Source organism: Lepisosteus oculatus, chromosome 6 (genome assembly GCF_040954835.1).
Source record: "Lepisosteus oculatus isolate fLepOcu1 chromosome 6, fLepOcu1.hap2, whole genome shotgun sequence".
Lineage (NCBI taxonomy): Eukaryota > Metazoa > Chordata > Actinopteri > Semionotiformes > Lepisosteidae > Lepisosteus > Lepisosteus oculatus.
The window spans coordinates 8,997,991-9,018,333 of NC_090701.1; the positions used below are offsets into that span (position 1 = coordinate 8,997,991).

Consider the following 20,343-nt stretch of genomic DNA (forward strand, 5'->3'; position numbering starts at 1 on the left):
CTTAAACACGAAAAATAAATTCAGTTAAAAAATAAATACATATGAACATGATAGACATACCGATTGTAGAAATCATCCCGGTAGTAGTCATAATCAAATTCATAACCACTGTGAAAAAATAAGAAACATAAAACATTAATGCTATGCACATTTTCCTTTTTGTATCTGGGTATAGAATTAAAGCATTTTCATTATTACTTAGTAGTTGGTATTTAAATAATAATTTCAGATTAATCTATAAATGAGAAGAAAGACTTAAAAAAGCAAGTGTAATCATATTAAAAAAGAGATTAATTCATCAGCACTAACTAGGACAATTAAAGTTCATTTCCAAGCACAGACAATGATGTGATTGTGCATAAACTGGCTCTTCATTAGACATTTAGTTAGGCATTTAAAATCCTTTGAACAAGTAAAAAAAAAAGAATGTGTTACTCCATAATTATTCTAAACAAATTCTCTGTATTGATTTTGGAGTTATACAGCACACAATTTCATTAATGTTTTGTCTGTCTGCTCAGCTGGGATGTTGAGTCATCTTCAGTATAGAGTGTCATTATTGTGTATGGGGAAATATTCCTTATTAACTTCTGCTCAGTGAATTGTCAGAAGTCTGAAGGAGTCTGGATTTATCATTTCTATCTAGACTCTCTTTTAATGAGTGAGTGTTAAAAGGTTAATTGTTCAAATGTTCTACAGAAACGACTGGGATAGCAAAAACTGACCATCCGTTCAACACAAAACCTGGAATGAATAATCTTCATTCTCCAATAATTTAGTAAATGTATCTTACTCGTGAACTCCACAGTCCATTTTCATGATCACTTTTGCACACTAATGTTATTGCTGTTTTAAAAAAGAATAACATTACATCAGTAGTCAGTACCTGAATCAATATAAAGCTGGTATCTTGGAAGATACTTAACATAACACTGAAATATTTCATTTGAATGTTTGCATATTAGAGTAGTCAATGTTTTATAAATATAGCTTTATACTGTGTATTTAATATCTCTATAAAATTTTTATAATAATCCAATATACAGTATGACTAATTGTGAAGGACCATCTGTCTGCTTTAACAAAGTCTGACAAAGTCTACCAGCACTGAAGAAAATGAGTAATGCAATAGGCATTTGATAGTTTATTTCTCTAAATTCCAAAGAAATTAGCTGAAACAAAAAAAAAATCACTAATTACGCATATATAAATTGTTTCCGCTCACTTGTCACATTTTTAATTCATGTTATTTTTACATTTATGACACAGTGATCAGGACTGTAGAAATCTAATCTACAAAACATTTATATTAAAATAACTGAAAATGTCATATTTATACAACCTAATAAATATTTTTTATTAATGAATAAATATTATGAGGATATTATTGTGATGCATAAAGGAATATACAGCTACTGAACTGCTGAATTCAAGACATTTTAATTATACCTTAAATGCAGTTGATTTATTTAAAAAAACTAATTAATTGATACAGTAGTGAAATAACACAAATCATGTCAATGCTAGACAGTTGCATAATACATGTTCTGATTGTACTTCTGGTATTTACATTTAGATATCTATAGTATTTAAATCATTTGACCATCCATCATTAAAATGTCACATATAAGCAACTCACAACCTATTGCTTATCATGGAATTATAGGGCACAAGGAATGAACTATAAACTCTGGTCAGGATGTCAGTCCACCACAGGTCTCATACATATATGCAAATAAATGGGAATAATGATTAACTTAACATGCCTTTAGAAGATTACCGCTTTGCATAAGCAAACCAATATCTAAATTATATAACTACAAAGGTGGAATAAAAATCTCAAGATCCCATTCCCCAGTTCAAGGACTGAACATTAAAGCCCTGCAATTCCATGGCACTGGACAAACTAATTCTGTCAAAGACTAAGACTAATCTGTGAAGAATCACTTGGAAAGAGAGATTGTCGACACAGATCTGAGCTCAGTTTTACACCAAAGTCTCAGCACAGTGCAAGTATTCCAACACAGACAGAAATAATTTGTTTTACTAACCAACACATTTTAATTTGGCCATCAAATCCCTGTGATTTATTAAATAAACAATGTAATCTAATGGTAAAAGTTAATTTTACAGATTAATAACTAACAAAATATACTTATTAAATATACAAAAGTATACAAAACAAAATTCAACAAGAATTCCAGCCCAGTAAAGAATTTCAGTGGGTTTTCTACACTAAGGTTTGCTATTTAGATAGAAGGGGTGTTACCATTCAAGATGCATTTTAGTTTAGTTTGAAAATGTCACTTGCTCTTATTACAAGGTTGTATAACTGGGAATTCTGTTGGGTGTTCAGTTGTTTTGAAGCAAATTAAGACGTACTGAGTTTCTCTGAAGTAATTTATAAAAGAAAAACAAGTGAAAAATGTTATTGAAGGATAAAATGTGCATTTCTAGCCAATAACACATTGCAGCCAAAATCAGAATGGAAATAAGTCAGCTGAATTAAATGCAGTCTGTTCAACTGTTTTTACCAGGAGTGGTACTGAATTTAAATTAACCCTTTCATCCAAAACTTTAAAAAAATCAAATATGAGTTAGGCAGCAATTGAGAAATTGCTCAGTTCCATATACAGTATGACACCACCTTATTGTCATACTTTTTCACGACTTTTAGGTAACTGTGGTGCTAAAATAAATGCTAAAACAAATTATGTTGTCCTGATTAAATCTTTGGTTTTCCAATTTCTATATGAAGAGGACCGCAAAGGAAATTAATCACAAGGTAAAATAATGAGAAATAAACATTATTTCTGTCAACATTTGCGATCAGTGTAGCAATCACAAATTCTGTAAATTCTGGTGCAATATTTCTGTTCAGTACAGGATATATAAAATTAACACTTAATGGGAACCACTGGATATTTTATTTTTACTTCACTTCTTTGTTTTAAGCATTAAAACATCTACTGGGGCATAGCAAAACAAAAACACTTATAATAAATAACCAGCAGTAACAGCACAGTGTCTGAGACTGGAAAGACAATTACCATACATTTGCCAAGGTAGAAGAGGTGTTACTTTCTATCAATAATTTTTATGTCATGTGTCCTTGAAGCTTCATTTAAAAAAAACAAAAGGCAAGGTGCAGATTTGTCTGCTTTGTTCTAGTGCAAAGAGACATTGGTGTCTTTATTCTATTTATATACTGTAGATACTGAAAAGCATCAGAAACACATCATATGAGCATTGAAGCCAACCGTATTTATTAAGTTTTTAATATCTTGCAGTATATTAATCTTGCCTTTAAAGTACAGCCTTATGTTTTAACAAGGAACATTTTGCTACATTTGAATTTGAATAATTAACAAGGAGACGTTTCTAAATGTGAATGAACATGTGGTATTACTCTGACCAGACACATTGGGTCTTTTTGACATTTTTTTTCAGCCACATTACCACCTTGTAGCCTGATCTTCTCAGATCTCACAAACTGACGAAGGCTGGGCATGATCAGTTTTGGGATGCGAGTTCACTAAGTAAAAATTAGGTTGCAGAACAATTGGACAAGACAATAAAACATTTTTGAAGTACTTTATAAATGCTCCTGAAAACATTTCAAAATGCATTCTCTCATTCTCTCAAGCACTGAGGACAATTTTGACACAGCCAGAACATTTGGTGGTTTGAACACGATTCAGCACATGTGAAATCCCCAAATGCCACATCAAATGTCGTTATCAACACACCACTACCACACTACCCTCTTCATCAAAAATGGAGTACAAAACACTTTAAACTTGAATTGTGGCAAAAGTATATTACGTTTAATATCAATATTCTTGAAGTTCTACAACATTCTGATGACATTTGTTTACTGTACTCTGTCATCAATAAGGACTACTTATCATTGTTATAAGTGATAAAGATGATTGTCTTAGGTAAGCTATATTCTACCAAGCCAAATATTACAATGTAAACACAACAATTCTCACATTTGATCTGCCCACATTTAAACAATCAAATTTTGTGCAGAATCACATTTTGAACAAGGACAAAGATCTGTTTAGCTCCAGTGACCTTAGAAGATTCTGATAAGTAAGGCCTGGGTGTTTTACCCTGTATTTCAATCCTCTAGCACTAAGAGATCGCTATAGCCCTTTCTAAGCTACTTATTAAACAATAACGACAGTTCAGTACTTTAATCATGTCAATTAGTCATTTAATAACTGCAGCTTACACACATAATCATGAAGATTAACCGTGATGTTCGTGGCTATTGACACTTAATCATGCATCCATAATTAAGAATAATTCCAGAATAGTTTTTCTGTGTCTGAAGAAAGGAAAAATACTAAATTCAGAAAGAGTGCAGTGATATACAGTACATATAAACTGAGTCAAATGCAAAAAAAAAGAAAGTAAAGGAACAAGTAATAGGTTCATTCCATGCTGAAAAGAGAAAAACGAAAACACAACGCTTTGGCCGTGGAGCCTTCTTCAGGTGCATGTATATGTCATTAAGAGTTAAGTTTAAAAAAGTGCTGCATTTTTCTGTAGGTTTAATAATAGTCAGCTGGTTTACCCATTCTTCTTTCACAAACTAACTTGAACTGCTATGTGAAAACCAGCCTATATGAAAAAAGACCTCTTTTCAGACTCAATGGAATTGGTAAACTGACAAATATTAAGACTTTCATTTTAAGCTGCAAAATATTTTTTATTTCATTCCAAACTTCACTGAAACACATGCTACTGACATTTTCTTTTCCACAGTGTTTTTATTTATCCACTTCAGATTTGTATTCTTTAAAAAAGCCTGAAATCTAACTGCACACTTGTTTTGGGTTGAATATCCTGATTACCTTAAGAAGTCTGTGAGATGACTGAAATGTGTTCTATTTTTTTAAAATCTGATCCAGATTCAAGTATGTAGCTTAACATTCTTCAAAACACCATATTAGATCAGCCAGAATCTTACCATGCATCACAATTAGAAAGAGCCAAGTTTCCAAGCCTTCTATATCGGTCAGGATTCTATTTAATTCTTTAAACAGTATTGTATGTGGTGAAATGTCAAATTCCATTTCCACAAAGATTAATGTACTTGGAATGTTATTCTGCACCAGAAGAACAACAATCCAGTCACATTTATAAATTCTATTTCAAATTAGGCATCAACCATACCACAGATGCAGATAAACTACAGCTGCCAGGGTAATTACATACTGTATGTACCGATAAAAAATGTTATCAGGTCTTAAGTTTTGTTTTGTGCAAAAGAGCAACCTGCAGTAAAAAGTTCTTTTTCAGTTTACTTGTTACATCATTTATCACATTTTTTTAAAAAGGTCTCCATCTTGGAATGGTTGACGATTTCTAGGGGTACATTAGAGCAGATTAATACCGATCTCAAAGAAGCAAAATAGGGGTTTTGAGATGTCTTTTGCACAGAACTCCATCTCACCAGTGTTAATCTCAGCCATTTATTTTTTATACATTTCATCCATCAGAGTACAGTGCACAAGGAGGACATTGCGGCTCTCATCCATTCAATGAAATGCATTTTGACGTAGTTAGGTGGGTAGCTGCATCAGCATGCGTAGGCTGCAAAGGAACAAGTAAAGGTTTATTCCATGCTGAAAAGAGATGAAAGGAAACAATGTTTCAGCTGTGGAGCCTTCTTTGGGTGTGAAAAAGTCAGAAGAAGGCTCTCAAAGAAGAAGGACCACACCCAAAGAAGGCTCCACAGCCAAAACACTGTGTTTCATTTCTTCTCTTTTCAGCATTTTGATATAGTTTGTAATTTTCTTCAATTACATTTCCATCAGCAAGTCTGTCCTGTAAATCTGATTGTTGTTAAATCACTAGGTGTGCATACTTAAGCTGTTCTTTGTGGAGAAACACCAAGTGCTGAATCACACAAATATATTACAGAATATATTACACTCCTAGTGGAATAATTCTGGTAGAATAAATGCACCTTTAGCCTTGTTAGACTTTGTTTCCTGGTATCTACTGAAATAGGAATAAATCAACAAAAATTGTTACAATGTTTGTGGTGTTTTTAATCAAACGGGTTCAATTAATCTCACTTTCACAATATTATATCCTTCTACATGATGTCTGACAAAGGGAAACAGGTGTTGTCGACCGTTTGTTTTGCTCTATTAAACATACTAGGCTAGGCTGGCCAACAGTGCTTTCCAAACCAACTGCAGATTTTTTAGATTTGAAACATTTGAAGCAACATTTATCAGGATTTCCTGACAGAAAAAAATTAAAACACTGCAGGATTTTTTTGTTGTCCATTTGGAATTTGTCTTTTCATTCACATTTACTCTTTTTTGTCACACAATTGCATCCTAAACTTAAAATCTGGTTTTCATCTTTACAGCTTAGCTGCGTTACTAAAAAGAACTCTAAATTTCATGCACATTAATGAAATATTACATTTAATCTATGTATCTAGGGTTTCTTTTTTCTGTAAGAGGTCAACATCCAAATGCAAATCATTCTGAATATAAAGAATATCCTTATAAAACATTCATATTTGATAAGCTATTTAATTTCTGTCTTAATGTTTGTGCAATGGTGTAAAAAGAACAATGGTGTAACCTAAATCTATGCCCCAGGACTCTCCAGGACGTACAAATACTCATCTTCTTAAAGTATATATCAAGAAAAGATTGCTCTCATCGATGAAGAGGTCTTCTCTTCTTTTTAGTTACCGTCTTCGTATTAAAACTGTCAAGCCATTTTATAACAGCACCATTTACTTTGGCTTCTGTCTTACTGCCTGCTTACAACATTCACTGTTTCTTAACCAGTGTGAAATCACTCTGTAAACTGCTAACTTTTCAAAAACAAACTTGTGCTTTCTGCACATCACACACAGAGAGATCACACATCAGGTCAAAACAGCGGACTTATTACTACCTTCTTTCCCAGTAGGTTTTGAATTTGTAAGGATGTAAAAAGAAATGTAACTGAATTTTGACAAATCCAAAAAATGCGGGCAGAATTTTTCTTAAAAAATTGACAAACAGAACTATAATATGCGTCACTATGCGTAGGCTGCAAAGGAACAAGTAATAGGTTTATACCATGCTGAAAATAGAAGAAAGAAAACACAATGTTTCGGCTGTAGAGCCTTCTTCGGCTGTACACCTTTCTTTCTTCTCTTTCAGCATGGAATATACCTATTACTTGTTCCTTATTATTGCATATATTACATAACACAGAACATGCATGTAACGTGCAATGGGCAGAAAGACTGAATGTTTTATTTAAGCCACTTTATTTAGGAAAGTTACAGCCCACTATTTCAGGTTTTATATATTCATCAGTAATTTATTGATTTTCAATTTAATTTAAGCTTTTTATAACTCATTGACTAAAAAGGCTGTGGACTAAGAAGACTTTTCTGTATCCTGTTGGGTCTGTTGTTGTAACGTAGAGAAAGACATTTCTTTCAAATGGCTGCAATAAAATGACCAGCTGTATAAATGTGTAAGTTTGGAGAAGAGCATCAGCCAGATAAATCAATATTGACTAAAACTGGTAAATACTCTATGTTTTTATTGCAGATGACATTTTAAATATATGAAGGCAAAGGTGCAAAGAATTAGGATGCTTTAAAAGGACACATGACACATTTGGTCCAAATATTTGCTAAACATCTATCTTTTAAGTTACATATTGTCCTATTTAATTTAATTTTTCACTAATATGAGTTAATGGACCAAAACAACTAAGTTTTTTTTCTCCTGCTGTAAGAAAAGGCTCCCACAATGGAAGAGTGAGTGAGACATTTGAGAGGGAAATAAAACAAATACATTAAATTTTCATAAAATCATCTCACCTATAAACAGCTGAAAGAGGTCGCTTGGATCCAGCTTTAGGTCTGTAAGGTTTAGGCTCCCCAGCCATATTAATGTCTACAACAGAAACAAAACACAGTAGGTTTATATGCAAACATTTGTAAAATATTCTTCCATATTTCTCAAATCATGTCCAAAGCTTTTTCTGAATGAGCACAGGCATGGCAGATAAGTTCTATTGTGGTTCTATCTAAAACAGTCAAGTGTACTGTGAACCTAAGGCCAGTAGTTACCACTTACAAGTTTCATTAATAAATAAAATCAAATAAAACCAGTCACCTTTAAGGATTTGCCATTAATTACAATTATTTTGTAATTTTTACAAAGAGCATATTCAATCTGAAACTTAAACTTGACTAATCTTAAATATACAACCAGCTTGTATTAAGTTACCAATAGGGTGTGGAAATATTCTCTTAGAGTGAATCGCATTGTCATTTAGTGCATATGTTAGATGTAGAAATTAGGATTGGAAAATCAGACCTGAACTCAGTTAATCCATCTAGTGTAGGTCATTCAATAGTCGTTCCACTTTCTCGAATGAATTCAGGTTCAACTAACTAACTTTCACAATATATTACTAAAAAATATCTATAGTCTAATATAATAATCAATTATTTAAGAACATAATCTAGGGTGCAAATGAGAGTATACTATTTGAACCATCTTTTGCAAACAGAATACACTAATATCCAGTGGCATGCAGTTACCATTGACAAGATATGTATTAACTGTCACCCAAGAGGTAACACAAGATTCACACCATGCTCCATTTTTTCAGTGCATGTTAATTCCATTAATTAATCACTGATATTACAAAATGCATTTTCATAATTTTCTGTAAATTTTAAGGATGCAAATTGCTTATAAAGGCTACAAAATAATGATGCAATATGTTTGACTACATGCAACAAGCATATTGCATCTAATAAAATTCATGTCTTCTGTTTTTGAAACCCATAACTACGTTTCTTGGGTGATTCGTAAGCTTTTCATTAGTTAATTAATACTTAATTTCAATTTGAAAACCGCAGTACAGTAATTAGTCACCTTTATTTCAGAAATGATTAATGTTTTAAGTTATTAGGAATTCTGACTTGCAGTCTATTTTGACACCTTAATAACAAATATCATCACCATAAATTATTATATTTCATTAGATTAATAATGAAAAACTGAAATTGTCTTACAATCTGTTCAATTTCAATAGGCAGCATTTATTTAAAATTTGAAATGTAAATTTTGATTTCCTTTAGGATCATTACTCATTCTTTGATTTTGTTTTTGCTAGAAAGTCACTGTAATTAGAATATTTCAAAAGTCTTCTTTGTACAATGTAATTTGTAACTTGTAATCTGATCTACACTTTAAATAGTCTTTAGCTCTGTATTTACCTCTAGCAGTTACAGTACATAACAAGCTATTACTCATGATATATAGGTACTTTTGTAAAGGCACCTGCATTCCTGAAATTGGTAAAGTTTGGTGACCCTGCAAGGAATACAATTTTCGAACTCAACTTACAGTTAATAAAATTATAAATTGTTTTTTTTTCTTGTGCACTAAAACACTTATGTTTGGGTAAACAGAATAATAGCATCATCAAGATATCTTAGAAAGGCACTGAGAGACATACAATGAAGTCATAAAAAGAGAAATGTTCTGAAAAGAGAAATAAGTCAAGCTGCCAGCGTAGGCAAAGTGATTTACTGCTGTGATTTATGTAAAAAAATGGAAAACCTAAAATATTGGGGTCTTCAGAAGGGCAACATTTTCTCAACCTGACTGATAGCTGCTCCTTCGCTCATCTCTTTTAAACCAAAGAATAATGATTCTATCTTGTCTGTTTTCTGTTCTATCTCCTATGATCACCTTGGGTGTGATTTTCAAGGTCAAAACCATTGCACTTTCAAAGCTATTAGAAGAGATAAAGGACCCAGACAGATCTGTAATGTTATGTATAGCGGTGTCATGATATTTATAACTCACATAGCTTTAAAAGGTTTTAGCCTCGATTACAGATAGAAAAATGTTTTTTTTTATTAATAAGCAAATTCTCCTTTTAAATAAAATGGCAACATTTTGAAAGGCGGATGAGTGGACAAACTGCTGGTAGTCGCACTCAAGCTTTTCCCTAGTGTTTTTAATTGTTCAACAGAAGATATTTTTTGTACATGTTAATATGGACTTGTGAGTATGTTATTGAAGAAAAAAAAGACAGTTGTCTTTTCTGTGGTTCATTTGTGGCTTAGGAAAAGTGGAAACATTTGTATTTTTTCATAGAAAAGAGCGGAAAGCCAACATGCATTATTAAAAGTAGATGCTGCTAAAAAACAATAATAGGTGATTTTTTGCTGATTTAAGACAACTGGTATCTAGAAAAATCATATCCCAGATTTTCATTGTTCATTTTTTGACATCTCATGTCCTTCTACCTTTCCTTTTACGGATTCTGTTTTCTAATTAAAAAGAGAAACTGATAACTATGAAACAAAGCGAGCTGTTTCTCACTTATCATAACACGAGCTGTTTGTTTTACATGTCCCTTGAGCAGAGCTTAAAGGTAATGCTAATGACTAATCCCAGTTTCTATAACCCATATTTCAGACATGCAGTTTACCAATTGATATAGATATACAACTATCTCTTGGTTTCCCAAAGTAACTCATTCCTCAAAAACTGTTTGGAAAGAGACAAATCACATTAAAATTTAAATTTCTATAAATATAGAAGCTTATCATAAGTCCATTAAGTAAAGATTCTTACTATTACCTTAAGAGTGCTGAATTGTCCAAATAAGAACAATAGTGCATGTTTGTAATAATTACCTTTTTAACTTTGTATAGTAATTAACAAGACAAAATATGTAAAAACTGTGAAACTGTTGAAGATGTTGAGCAACTGTTAACTAAGCTGAGCTGAACTAAGGTGAACAAAATGCAAATATGTTTTGATTTTTGATTTTGTCTTTTGTTTTCCTTATTTTCTCTGCCTTTGTAACACCTGCGGCACTAGCAACACATTTTGCTCAAATGTTTAAAAACACTGAGCAGCTACAAAGTAAAGCAGCTGAATTGTAATGCAAATGGCTTAATTCAGCAGAAAAACAATCATTAAAATACATGCTTTGTTGTAGCATTCATACAGCAAGGGCTGGGTGTATATGGCTACACTGTGTATTTAATTTTGCTAGTTACTTACTGAGATATTTTGACAATATTTTTTTCAGCCAAACAGAAATGTACAGTATATAGTTTACAATAATTACAACTGTTATATTTTTCAGCTAATGCTAAAATACATTACATTGGAGATATTTCTTGTAAAGAATACAAAAAACATTACAAATAAATAATACCATGTAAAGAACATGCTCAGTATCTTGATAATTCATGGTACGTATGGCCGGCCTGAAGCTCATTTAAATCAAATCTGGCCCGCCATAGCAAATGAGATTGTCACAACTGTCATAGAGGAAGCAGTAAAAATGAAACCAGCTGTTCTCCAGGAAGAATGTTCTCCATGGTCCTGAAATCTGTTAAAAAAAAATTTCAGTGGTTGCTTGGTCTGTATTTTAAACACAAAACTGGTTTGAGCTTCAATAAACCATATAACCTCTCAGGACCCTTGATAAATTATGTTGCTAGATACTGGATTTACCATATAATAGAAAAAAATACAGGTACATGATATTATTCAGTTGCTTGTTACACATACTGTATGTTAATATTAACAAGTGGGAGAATGATTTTTGGAGACACATTGAAACACTTTTGAAGACAAATGGAAACTTAAAAATGATCTTGAAGTTCTTCCAAAATAAGCAAATATAAAATAATGTTATTAAATAATTATATAATAAAAAGAGACACATGCACATAAAATATATCAATCTAAATGGATAAACGCTGAGAGATATGGTTAGTAAAACTATTGACATTTTATTGAAGTTTATGTGTTACCAAAATCTCCATGGTAGTCACTAAACTGTTGTTGTAAATTTAAAGCACTAATAAAAAACAGGTCAGAAAACCCTTTTCATAATTTCTTATATCACTTTTTTTCATTAATCTGCATTACATTTGAAATCTTAAATTCCTTTTTTCCCACCCTCGCTTCCCAAACTGTGCTCCAGAACAAAAAAAGTGCTGTACTATTTGAGAGAAAATCCAGACACCTCCACTTGGCACATCAATAAAAATCCAGCATGACTATCACAATTACATATATGAATAGACTGATTTGTAGGTCAAGATGACAGAAAGCCTGAAATTAAAACAATTTTAAAACAATGTCATGCGCAGGTTTAGTGTGCAGCTGTTAGTAAAAACTTGGAAATTGTGACTTTTTTCCTGTTTGGTGATTTATTTTTCCAATTTTATGGCAGCGAGCCAGGATGAGGTATGTATAAATGTAAAAAAAATGAGTAACAAAAATGTGGCCCTATGCACTCTATAAATTCTGTAGTTGAATAAATTGTTTGTACAGGCCCTGCTTATCATATAGAGTAGTACAATAGTTTTTTTACATTCAATGAGCTCAATTATTTTACAAAGGATTGGAGGAAGGGAGAGGGAGAACAACTTAACACATTAATATGTATTCATTGTACAAGAACATCAAGCAGTCCTACAGAATATGAGGAAATTAAAGTTGTCTTTTTTCTGATAAGAGTCCTGGATTTAATTAGAATTTATTTACCTAATCAACATCCCATTTTGCAAAATATTAAAAAAATGAGGGATAGAGTCATAAAAACATAGCAGTGATAAATACATATGAATCCTAGGCAACAATTCTTATCCTTTAATAATCTGCCTCCAAGCATGTTAAAAATTGAGTAAAAGCAGCACCCTAAATGAGTTCTGTTGGCAATGATTTTAATATTGTTGGACTGTTTCCAAGAGCCAACAATACAGTATTCGCTGTTTTCTAAAACATGTGTTCTATCTCTCCTTGAAAAAAAGGACATGGATTGAACATCAACCTTATTAATTAAAAAACCTTAAGTTATTTATTGTGTTATCTGTTGTAAACACACAACTCTGTCCATAAAGTGGTACCTACTATTTTCTGGACCAAAAGCTACTAAACGTTGTGTAATCAGTGCTTTGTAATCACTATTGATCTTGATGTGGTCCTTACATTGGCTTATTCAATACGGTACCTTTTATGATTTGAACACCCTAATGAAGTCCCCATGTAAAATTATTTTTTCCAGATCAGGTACTAGTCTTGGTGTCCTCCTTTGTATGGCCCCTAAAACATTCTTATTTTTCTTGTTGCACTATATTCCAAATGTACTTAAAAAAGGCACTGTATAATGTTATCATTTCTGCCCATGATTTAAATTCTGCACTCTTTTATACAGTATGCATTTAAGGATTCTGTGGGCTTTTTCTATTGCTTCTCTGCAGATCGTCTTGACAAAAAAGCATTATTGGTTTTACAAACCATCTTCCAACTCACTGTTGGGCTGCAATCTGTTCATAGTCTTCATTAGTGAAAACTTTGATTTCTATGCTTGTCAAGTTATATTTCTTTCCAGGGAACAACATTATATAGTGTCCTCTATTGGTAGGAAAGAGAAGAAGACTCTTCCTACAAACTTTTACAGCAACGTAACATTTGTGAGCCATTCAGCCCATGGACTTTCTTGTTAATACAGCAGTCAGTCATCTTTCTCATGCAGGGATCACTTTGGCCTTGACAGCCATTTTGGCTAAGCAAACCAACTCCATTCTCCCCTACACTTTGACTAAAGCATATTCTTAATTCCTTCTACTTGTCTTTCTCATGATTTATATATACATTCCTCACCAATGTTGTTGTGGTTGTTTAGTGCTGTATAACCTTTTTAATGAAAACAAAAAATCTCACCATTAATTTAAAAATATTTAATAATCCGGACAAATCCATAAAACTATTTCAGATTGATCTTTGGTACATACTGTAGTTCTAGTACTCAACTGTGGATAAAATGTTTTCTTTTCGGTAAGTACAAATCCACAGTAGAAAATTAAGCCATATATCTTTTTTTCATTTTAGCTGAACATAATACAAAAATGTAGTAAAGCATATGTTTTGACAGGCGTGACTAAAGTCATATTATTTATTGATATGGATAAAAAGGTATGGCGTATACCACTGTGCCCAAAACATGTGGACTGGGGAGATATCAAAGAAAGACTGGCAACACATGAATCTGTCATTAGTCACAGAGTTGTACATCTTTTCTTCTTTTTTAAGTTTCCCCTGTGAGTTGTTCTCATGTATATGGTGCTGGCTATTGACAATACCTACTTAGAAGAAAAAACAGATCAGAATATTAAGCAAATATTCCTTTAACCCACCCCCACCTCTTGTTCCTTCAGTCAAGTGCTGCTCAATAAACCTGCCTTCAGCCCCAGAGCAGCTCAGCCCTAGCTCTCCAAGTGTCTATGAATTAATTCTACAGACCTTTGCTGCAAGAGACAAATTGGGAAAAAACTGGTGTTCAAGGTAATTGAATATGAAGCACTAACTTGCAACAATAAGTGATGTTTCAGAAAATTATAACTAATGATGGGTAAATTGCTCTTTAGCAGGTCAACAGTGCACAAAGAAAATTGTCTGACTGTTAGGCCACTACATGACAATCGTAGCAGAGTAAAAGGGGGTCACCTTGAAAGTAAATTGGATGAAATGCCTGAAGAGCACCAGAGGCAAAACATAATTGAAAGAGGGGAAATTTGTACTGTAAGCTACATGCAACTGTATAAAAATGCCATTTGAAAGAGTATTTAACAAAAATGCAATATCCATACCATATAATATATCAACAAATTCTGTCCTGAATTTGCCTAACAGTAATGAGAGTAATAAGAGTAATGAGAGATAACTCCTTTGTATTTCTTTAAAATTGGAGAATTAATTGGCTGCAGAATTCTCAACTGGCAGGCCGGCAAATGTATAAGCTGCTGGATCATTAGGTTATGCACCATCAATATTTAGTAAAATCACATTATGTAAATTACAATAAACGCAAGAGAGTTCTAGTTCTCCCACATCAACATATTGTATCATAATTATTATATATACTTTTATGCTCAGAGTGAGGTGTCATTGTCCACTTTTGTTACACAATGGGTTACTGGAAAAAACAGACAGCCTGCCTTATTTCAGGGAAAGGTTAGATGTAATTCCTGGAAGGACTAGTAGCATCCAAATGTGCTAGATGGGTCAAAGGGCCTCCTCGTACTTGTTCTTTCCTACGTGCTACTGCACGTGGGCGTTTCACAAACAGAAAATGTTACAGATCTAAATCTCTAAATTTAAGCTTTTGAACTTTAAATACAAAATAAGCTTACAATAACTTTTATTGCGAACATTAACATCACCGATGGTATAATTTACCATTTTAGTTTTACAAGTGGTATCAAGAGTATTTCAGTTAGTGTCTGTCTTCAAAGATTCATTGCCTTCACATCTTCTCATTCCTATCAAATTTCAAGCACTATTGTAATGTCATGTTTTTTTTCCTACTGCTATGCTCCTCTAATATGTCTTTCACCCCACGGGAAAGAGACAGCAGTGGCACATAACATATTGCTCCTGTTAAAACATGAAGAGCGTTTATTTCTATTGGATAGGATTTATACATAATGAAAACTACTGTAAGCTTTTGTTTCCTTTGCTGTAATTTGTCTCTTCAAAGACTCCTTCTCCTCCTCATCCCACCCTCTACACAAACCTTAAACCCTGACTTCCTCTAAGATTGCAGATCTCTTCGATTCAAGATTGAAGCAAAGTTTCCAATAGGCGACTGTTCAATTGAAAAAGGATTCTGTCAATATTCACAACATCACGTTCCTCATCATTTAGTATACATTTCTTTAAATGAATTGAGGCTGTCAGGAGACATCTGAAATGCATCATGAATGTAATCATAACCTACAGCATTTAAACCCACACCACAGAGGTTTTTCTTAAAAATGCAAGACACAAAAATGAATCCCATCTTCATTAAACTCTTACCCAATTCTGTAAATCAGTGTCAAATTTGCTGATCATTCCCGAAAATAAGTCAAAATAATTCTGAGGTGCCCTGGAGCATGCTTTAAGATGTATTTTTCTTTCCAAAACATATCCTCCTCTGTACCAAAACTAAGGGTGAATTACACAGGAAAACTGAACAATTGCTGTGAAAAAACAATAAAAAAATCCCAGGCCTTCTAAATGTTTCAAGAAAAAAAATCATGTTGACTAGGATGCAATAACTAAAGTTCTATCTTTTTCTACAACTTCACTTGCTCAATGGTACATATTAAAGAAAGAAATGTTACAAAGAAAAAAATATTTTTTTCTTAGAAGAAAAGCAAACGGAAATTTTTGTTACACTTACAGATAAGCCTCAAAACCCGAAAAGCATTCAGTGATTTCATGCACAGAAGTTTTATTCAAAACTAACACTGCGCATTATTACAGTATGATGGCCACAAAAATTAACAAAGTCATTGATTAAATATTTAAAGTCAATATAATGCCTTGTCAGTTTTATCATTTTTGGATGGCATGCTAAGATAGCTTGGGTTTACATGCCCTTTTGGCCATCTGTCTACTCATCCAAACATTATTAGCATGATAGATTGCTCTTCTCTGTGTACTATGTACATCTTCTGTTTGAAATTAAAAGGTACAACAGGAAATCTGAGTCAGAATACTGTATGTCTCAAAGCAAGGACTATTCCTTGCTGTTTTAATTTTGGAAGTGTACTATATTGATTTTTTAATGATTTAATGAATTTGTTTTTTACCCAAGGTATCATATACTTTCAGAGATTCTGTCTACATACCAAATGTAGGCATTCTGAGACATGGTATACAGTACATTGACAAGGCTATTCTGCAATTTGTTGACATAGCAATCTATGCTATCAGTTTAATTGGTTTTGTGCAAGCATCACCAGAACTTAGGTAAGGTCATTTTATGAGCAGCAACACATCTCAAGGTGTGATTTAAACCTGACTGTCCTAGAGGTCGCTTTCACCTCTGAAACCAGTTAATCTTGCTTTGCTGTGTCTATCACATGATATGTAATACACAATAAAGAGCCACAAAGACCGAATGCTTGGAACAAGCTGAATTGGAACACTCCGAATATTTCAATACCCTGAAACACTTTAAATTGAAAAATTAGCTTCTTTCAACTGGTGAAGCTATTTGCTGAATTGGCTTGAATGTACAAATCTGCCTCAGAGAGAAATACCTAACAGGAATGCATTGGTATTATTGTCAGTTACCCTTGCTCATCAAAACTAAAGTTAATGCCAGTGTATGCTGAACATAATGACTGTTCAGAGCTGCTTGTAACTGTTTACATACAGCATACCTATGACATCTTGATTTTTAACACTGATTTTACCATTTAAAACCAGGACATGACACAGAAATACAACAGGCAAAAGGCCCACTTTTAGATCCTCACAATTTAAAGTATAGTATCTCTGTCAAAAGGCTTTTATAATTTAGGATAAATCTTGAAACATCAATTGATTTATAACATTCCTTTATTACGTTTTAAATCAATTAACGTAACAGCTAATATCAAATTTTTTCATCATCAATATTTTGGAACACTGTTTTTATTCTTCTTGCAAACCTTTTTCGCTTGCTTCGATTAGTCTGAGCCAACAGCAAACAAATTACTCTCACTCAAGTTGGATAATCCCACATATTATTTTAAAACACTGAAGTATTGTAATACACCTTTGCTTTAAGATAACATACGTCAAGTAACACTTTGGAATAGTAACAAGCCTTCCAGGATTAAGGTTGTTTGCTCATAAAGTGCTATCACAAGATTACTGTTTGAACCTTTATTTGTTAAACATCAAGGGATGTGGCACCACAATATCAGCTAATATAAATCCATGAACAGTTATACATAATAAATGACTATGTTGCCATGAGTTACCACAAATAAAGTGCAAGTACTGTACATACTTCATAGGGAAAACAGCCAATCACCATGGCCAGGTCTTCAGTACAGCACACACAATTCCAGCAACAATAACACTACATTTATTTTCAATCCAGCTCCACTATGGAGCAGACTTCTAAGTCACCCATAAAACACAGTTACATTTTTAATAGCCAATAACTGTTTTCTCCCTTCACTGACAGCTTACAACTAAACTGTGACAAAAATACATTAAGGAAATTGTCCTTTCTGCGTAACACATACTTTGATCATTCATATGTATGATGCATTCATTACTAAGAATGTCCACAGAATGGAAAACAATTTACAGACTTAACTACAGTACATGCCTGCATCAGTTAAGCCTTTAATTAAAAAAGACACTGAATACAAACCTTTTAAAAATAACTAAAAAGTCACTTGTGTTCAATAAATGGAAACATATAGGATAAGACATTTTAGAACCTTAGTACTTGCTCTCCAAGCTGTAGCATTTAAAGATTTTAGTCTCGCTATAGCTTGCAGGAATAGGCTCTGGCTCCCCCACAACCCTAATTGGAAAAAGCAGTTCGAAAATGGATGGACGGTCTCACCCCATTGGTTTGTTTCTAATGGACTCAACTGGAACGTAACTACTGTCTGGAGCAGAGTTGAAAAAGGCATGCATAATTCTGTCAAAAAGAGTAGTAAACATGTGGATACACACATTTATTACAAATTGTGCCACTGCAAGCAATCGCTGAAACACAGGCAAACATTTCAATTCAAGATTAATACAACTATTAATCCCAAGATTTGTCTGCCTTCCAACAGATTTGCTTTTTTGTCATGCATTTCAGGTGCTTAGAAAAATGGAGAGAGCTTCTCTATATTCATGAACAGAATTTATACTTCTGAATCTTTCAATAACATTGTGCAACTAATATGCCTTTCAATTTGCTCCATTACAGGGGTTTTCCTTTTTTTCAGGAATCTCTACTAGTAAACTGAGAACACTTTAAAGTCTCTGTAATAAAAGACATTTGCAAGAAAAACCTATTAAATCTAGCATTCAGAAAAGTTGTACTTGAAAATTCTTACTTCCAAATTCTTGATATAGTTACAATTTCCTTTAACAAGAAAAAAAGGTACTAACATTGTGTTCACTTTCAAAATGGTGCTAAACTTAACTCTGGATCATCATGCATGTAAGTATAGTACTCTTATCCAAGAAGGGTACTGGCACACTCTTAAACATATTTATATTGTCATCTTGTATAATCAAGGATGGTATAGCTCAGGGTCCCTGATCACTTCTCCAGGGTACTTGTGTGGAAATTCTAGTCCAGAGAGGAAAATGCCACCTGCTGCAACTCCAGCACCACATTCAGTACATAGAACCTTAGTTTTTCTCAAAGATCTCACATCCCTGCGAGGATCGGGTCCAGTCTTGGAAGCTGAAGACATGAACAAGCTAAAACCATGCAATGCAATGAAGATTCTACAGTTCTCCTTCGGAGTGCAACTTGATGTGCTGTTTTGACTGTACAATGATCCCTGTCATAAGAAACACCGTTTACATGCAGCTGACTTGAAGATGACAAATGTGTTTCTTCCCCGCCTGCCGTGCTTTGCTCATTGTGTACAACTCAACACCATGAGTCATCCATAAAGATTAATGTTCAGTATGTGTCAAAATCAAGAGATGGATATAAACTGGCAGGCCCATTAAATACAGCAGACTTCTTGAAAGCATGCCTATCCTCTAGCAGCAGACAATAAATCCAGTGGTCGTCCCAAAGCCTAAGAGAGCTTAATAAAACTGGCAATCCACCTGTACACTTCTGTCAGGGGAAGGTGTGTTCTAATGCATGTATATAAAGGTGAGTCTCAATTAAACACTATATTAAAATAACAGTGAGTTGGTACTCACTCTGTGACATCTGCTACATATATCAAGTCCTAATGGGTTTACCTTATGCAATGCCTTGTAATGTAAGGCTTTTCTAAGGAAATTACTAAGTTGTTAAAGAATTAAAAATAAATTGAGACAAAAACTGAGACACTTCCATCAGGTTTCTTGCCATTGCATCCAGCTCAGGGTTGTGGGGGAGCCAAGCTATCTCAGCCAGCAACAGGAGCAAGGAGGGGGTACACCCTGCACAGGCACCAGTAAATTACAGGGTACAAACACAGGCATGCACTCACTCACACCCACACCAGTTTTCCCAGAAGTCAATCAACCTACAGTACCAGCATGTTTTTGGATGGCTGGAGAAAACCCACACAAGAACATACAAACTCCACGCAGAAAGCACCCCAGGAAGTGAACCAAGGACCCCAGTGCCGCACGACAGCAACGACAACCACTGCACCACCGTGATGCCAAACACTGAAGCACAAACTTTTCCGTCATTAATGATTTGAACTGTTTACATGGCTGCATTGCTAAATGTGGTGGAATTTAATTTAAGAAACCGAACACTGTAGGGTTAATGAAGATCAGTATGACGAATAAT

The 20,343-nt window shown here is 33.5% G+C and overlaps 1 protein-coding gene across 6 annotated transcripts in view; it reads right to left on the reverse strand.

The window, feature by feature from the left end:
• Positions 1-20,343, reverse strand: part of LOC102686071 (RALY RNA binding protein like) — a 162,035-nt gene that overhangs the window by 25,792 nt on the left and 115,900 nt on the right. For all 6 annotated transcript variants that reach the window (XM_015354922.2, XM_015354924.2, XM_015354923.2 and 3 more), the window contains 2 exons: positions 7,865-7,940; positions 61-108 (listed from right to left, as the gene is read on the reverse strand). In XM_015354922.2, the coding sequence (XP_015210408.1) occupies positions 61-108; positions 7,865-7,940 (124 nt within the window). The remainder of the gene's footprint in view (positions 1-60; positions 109-7,864; positions 7,941-20,343) is intronic.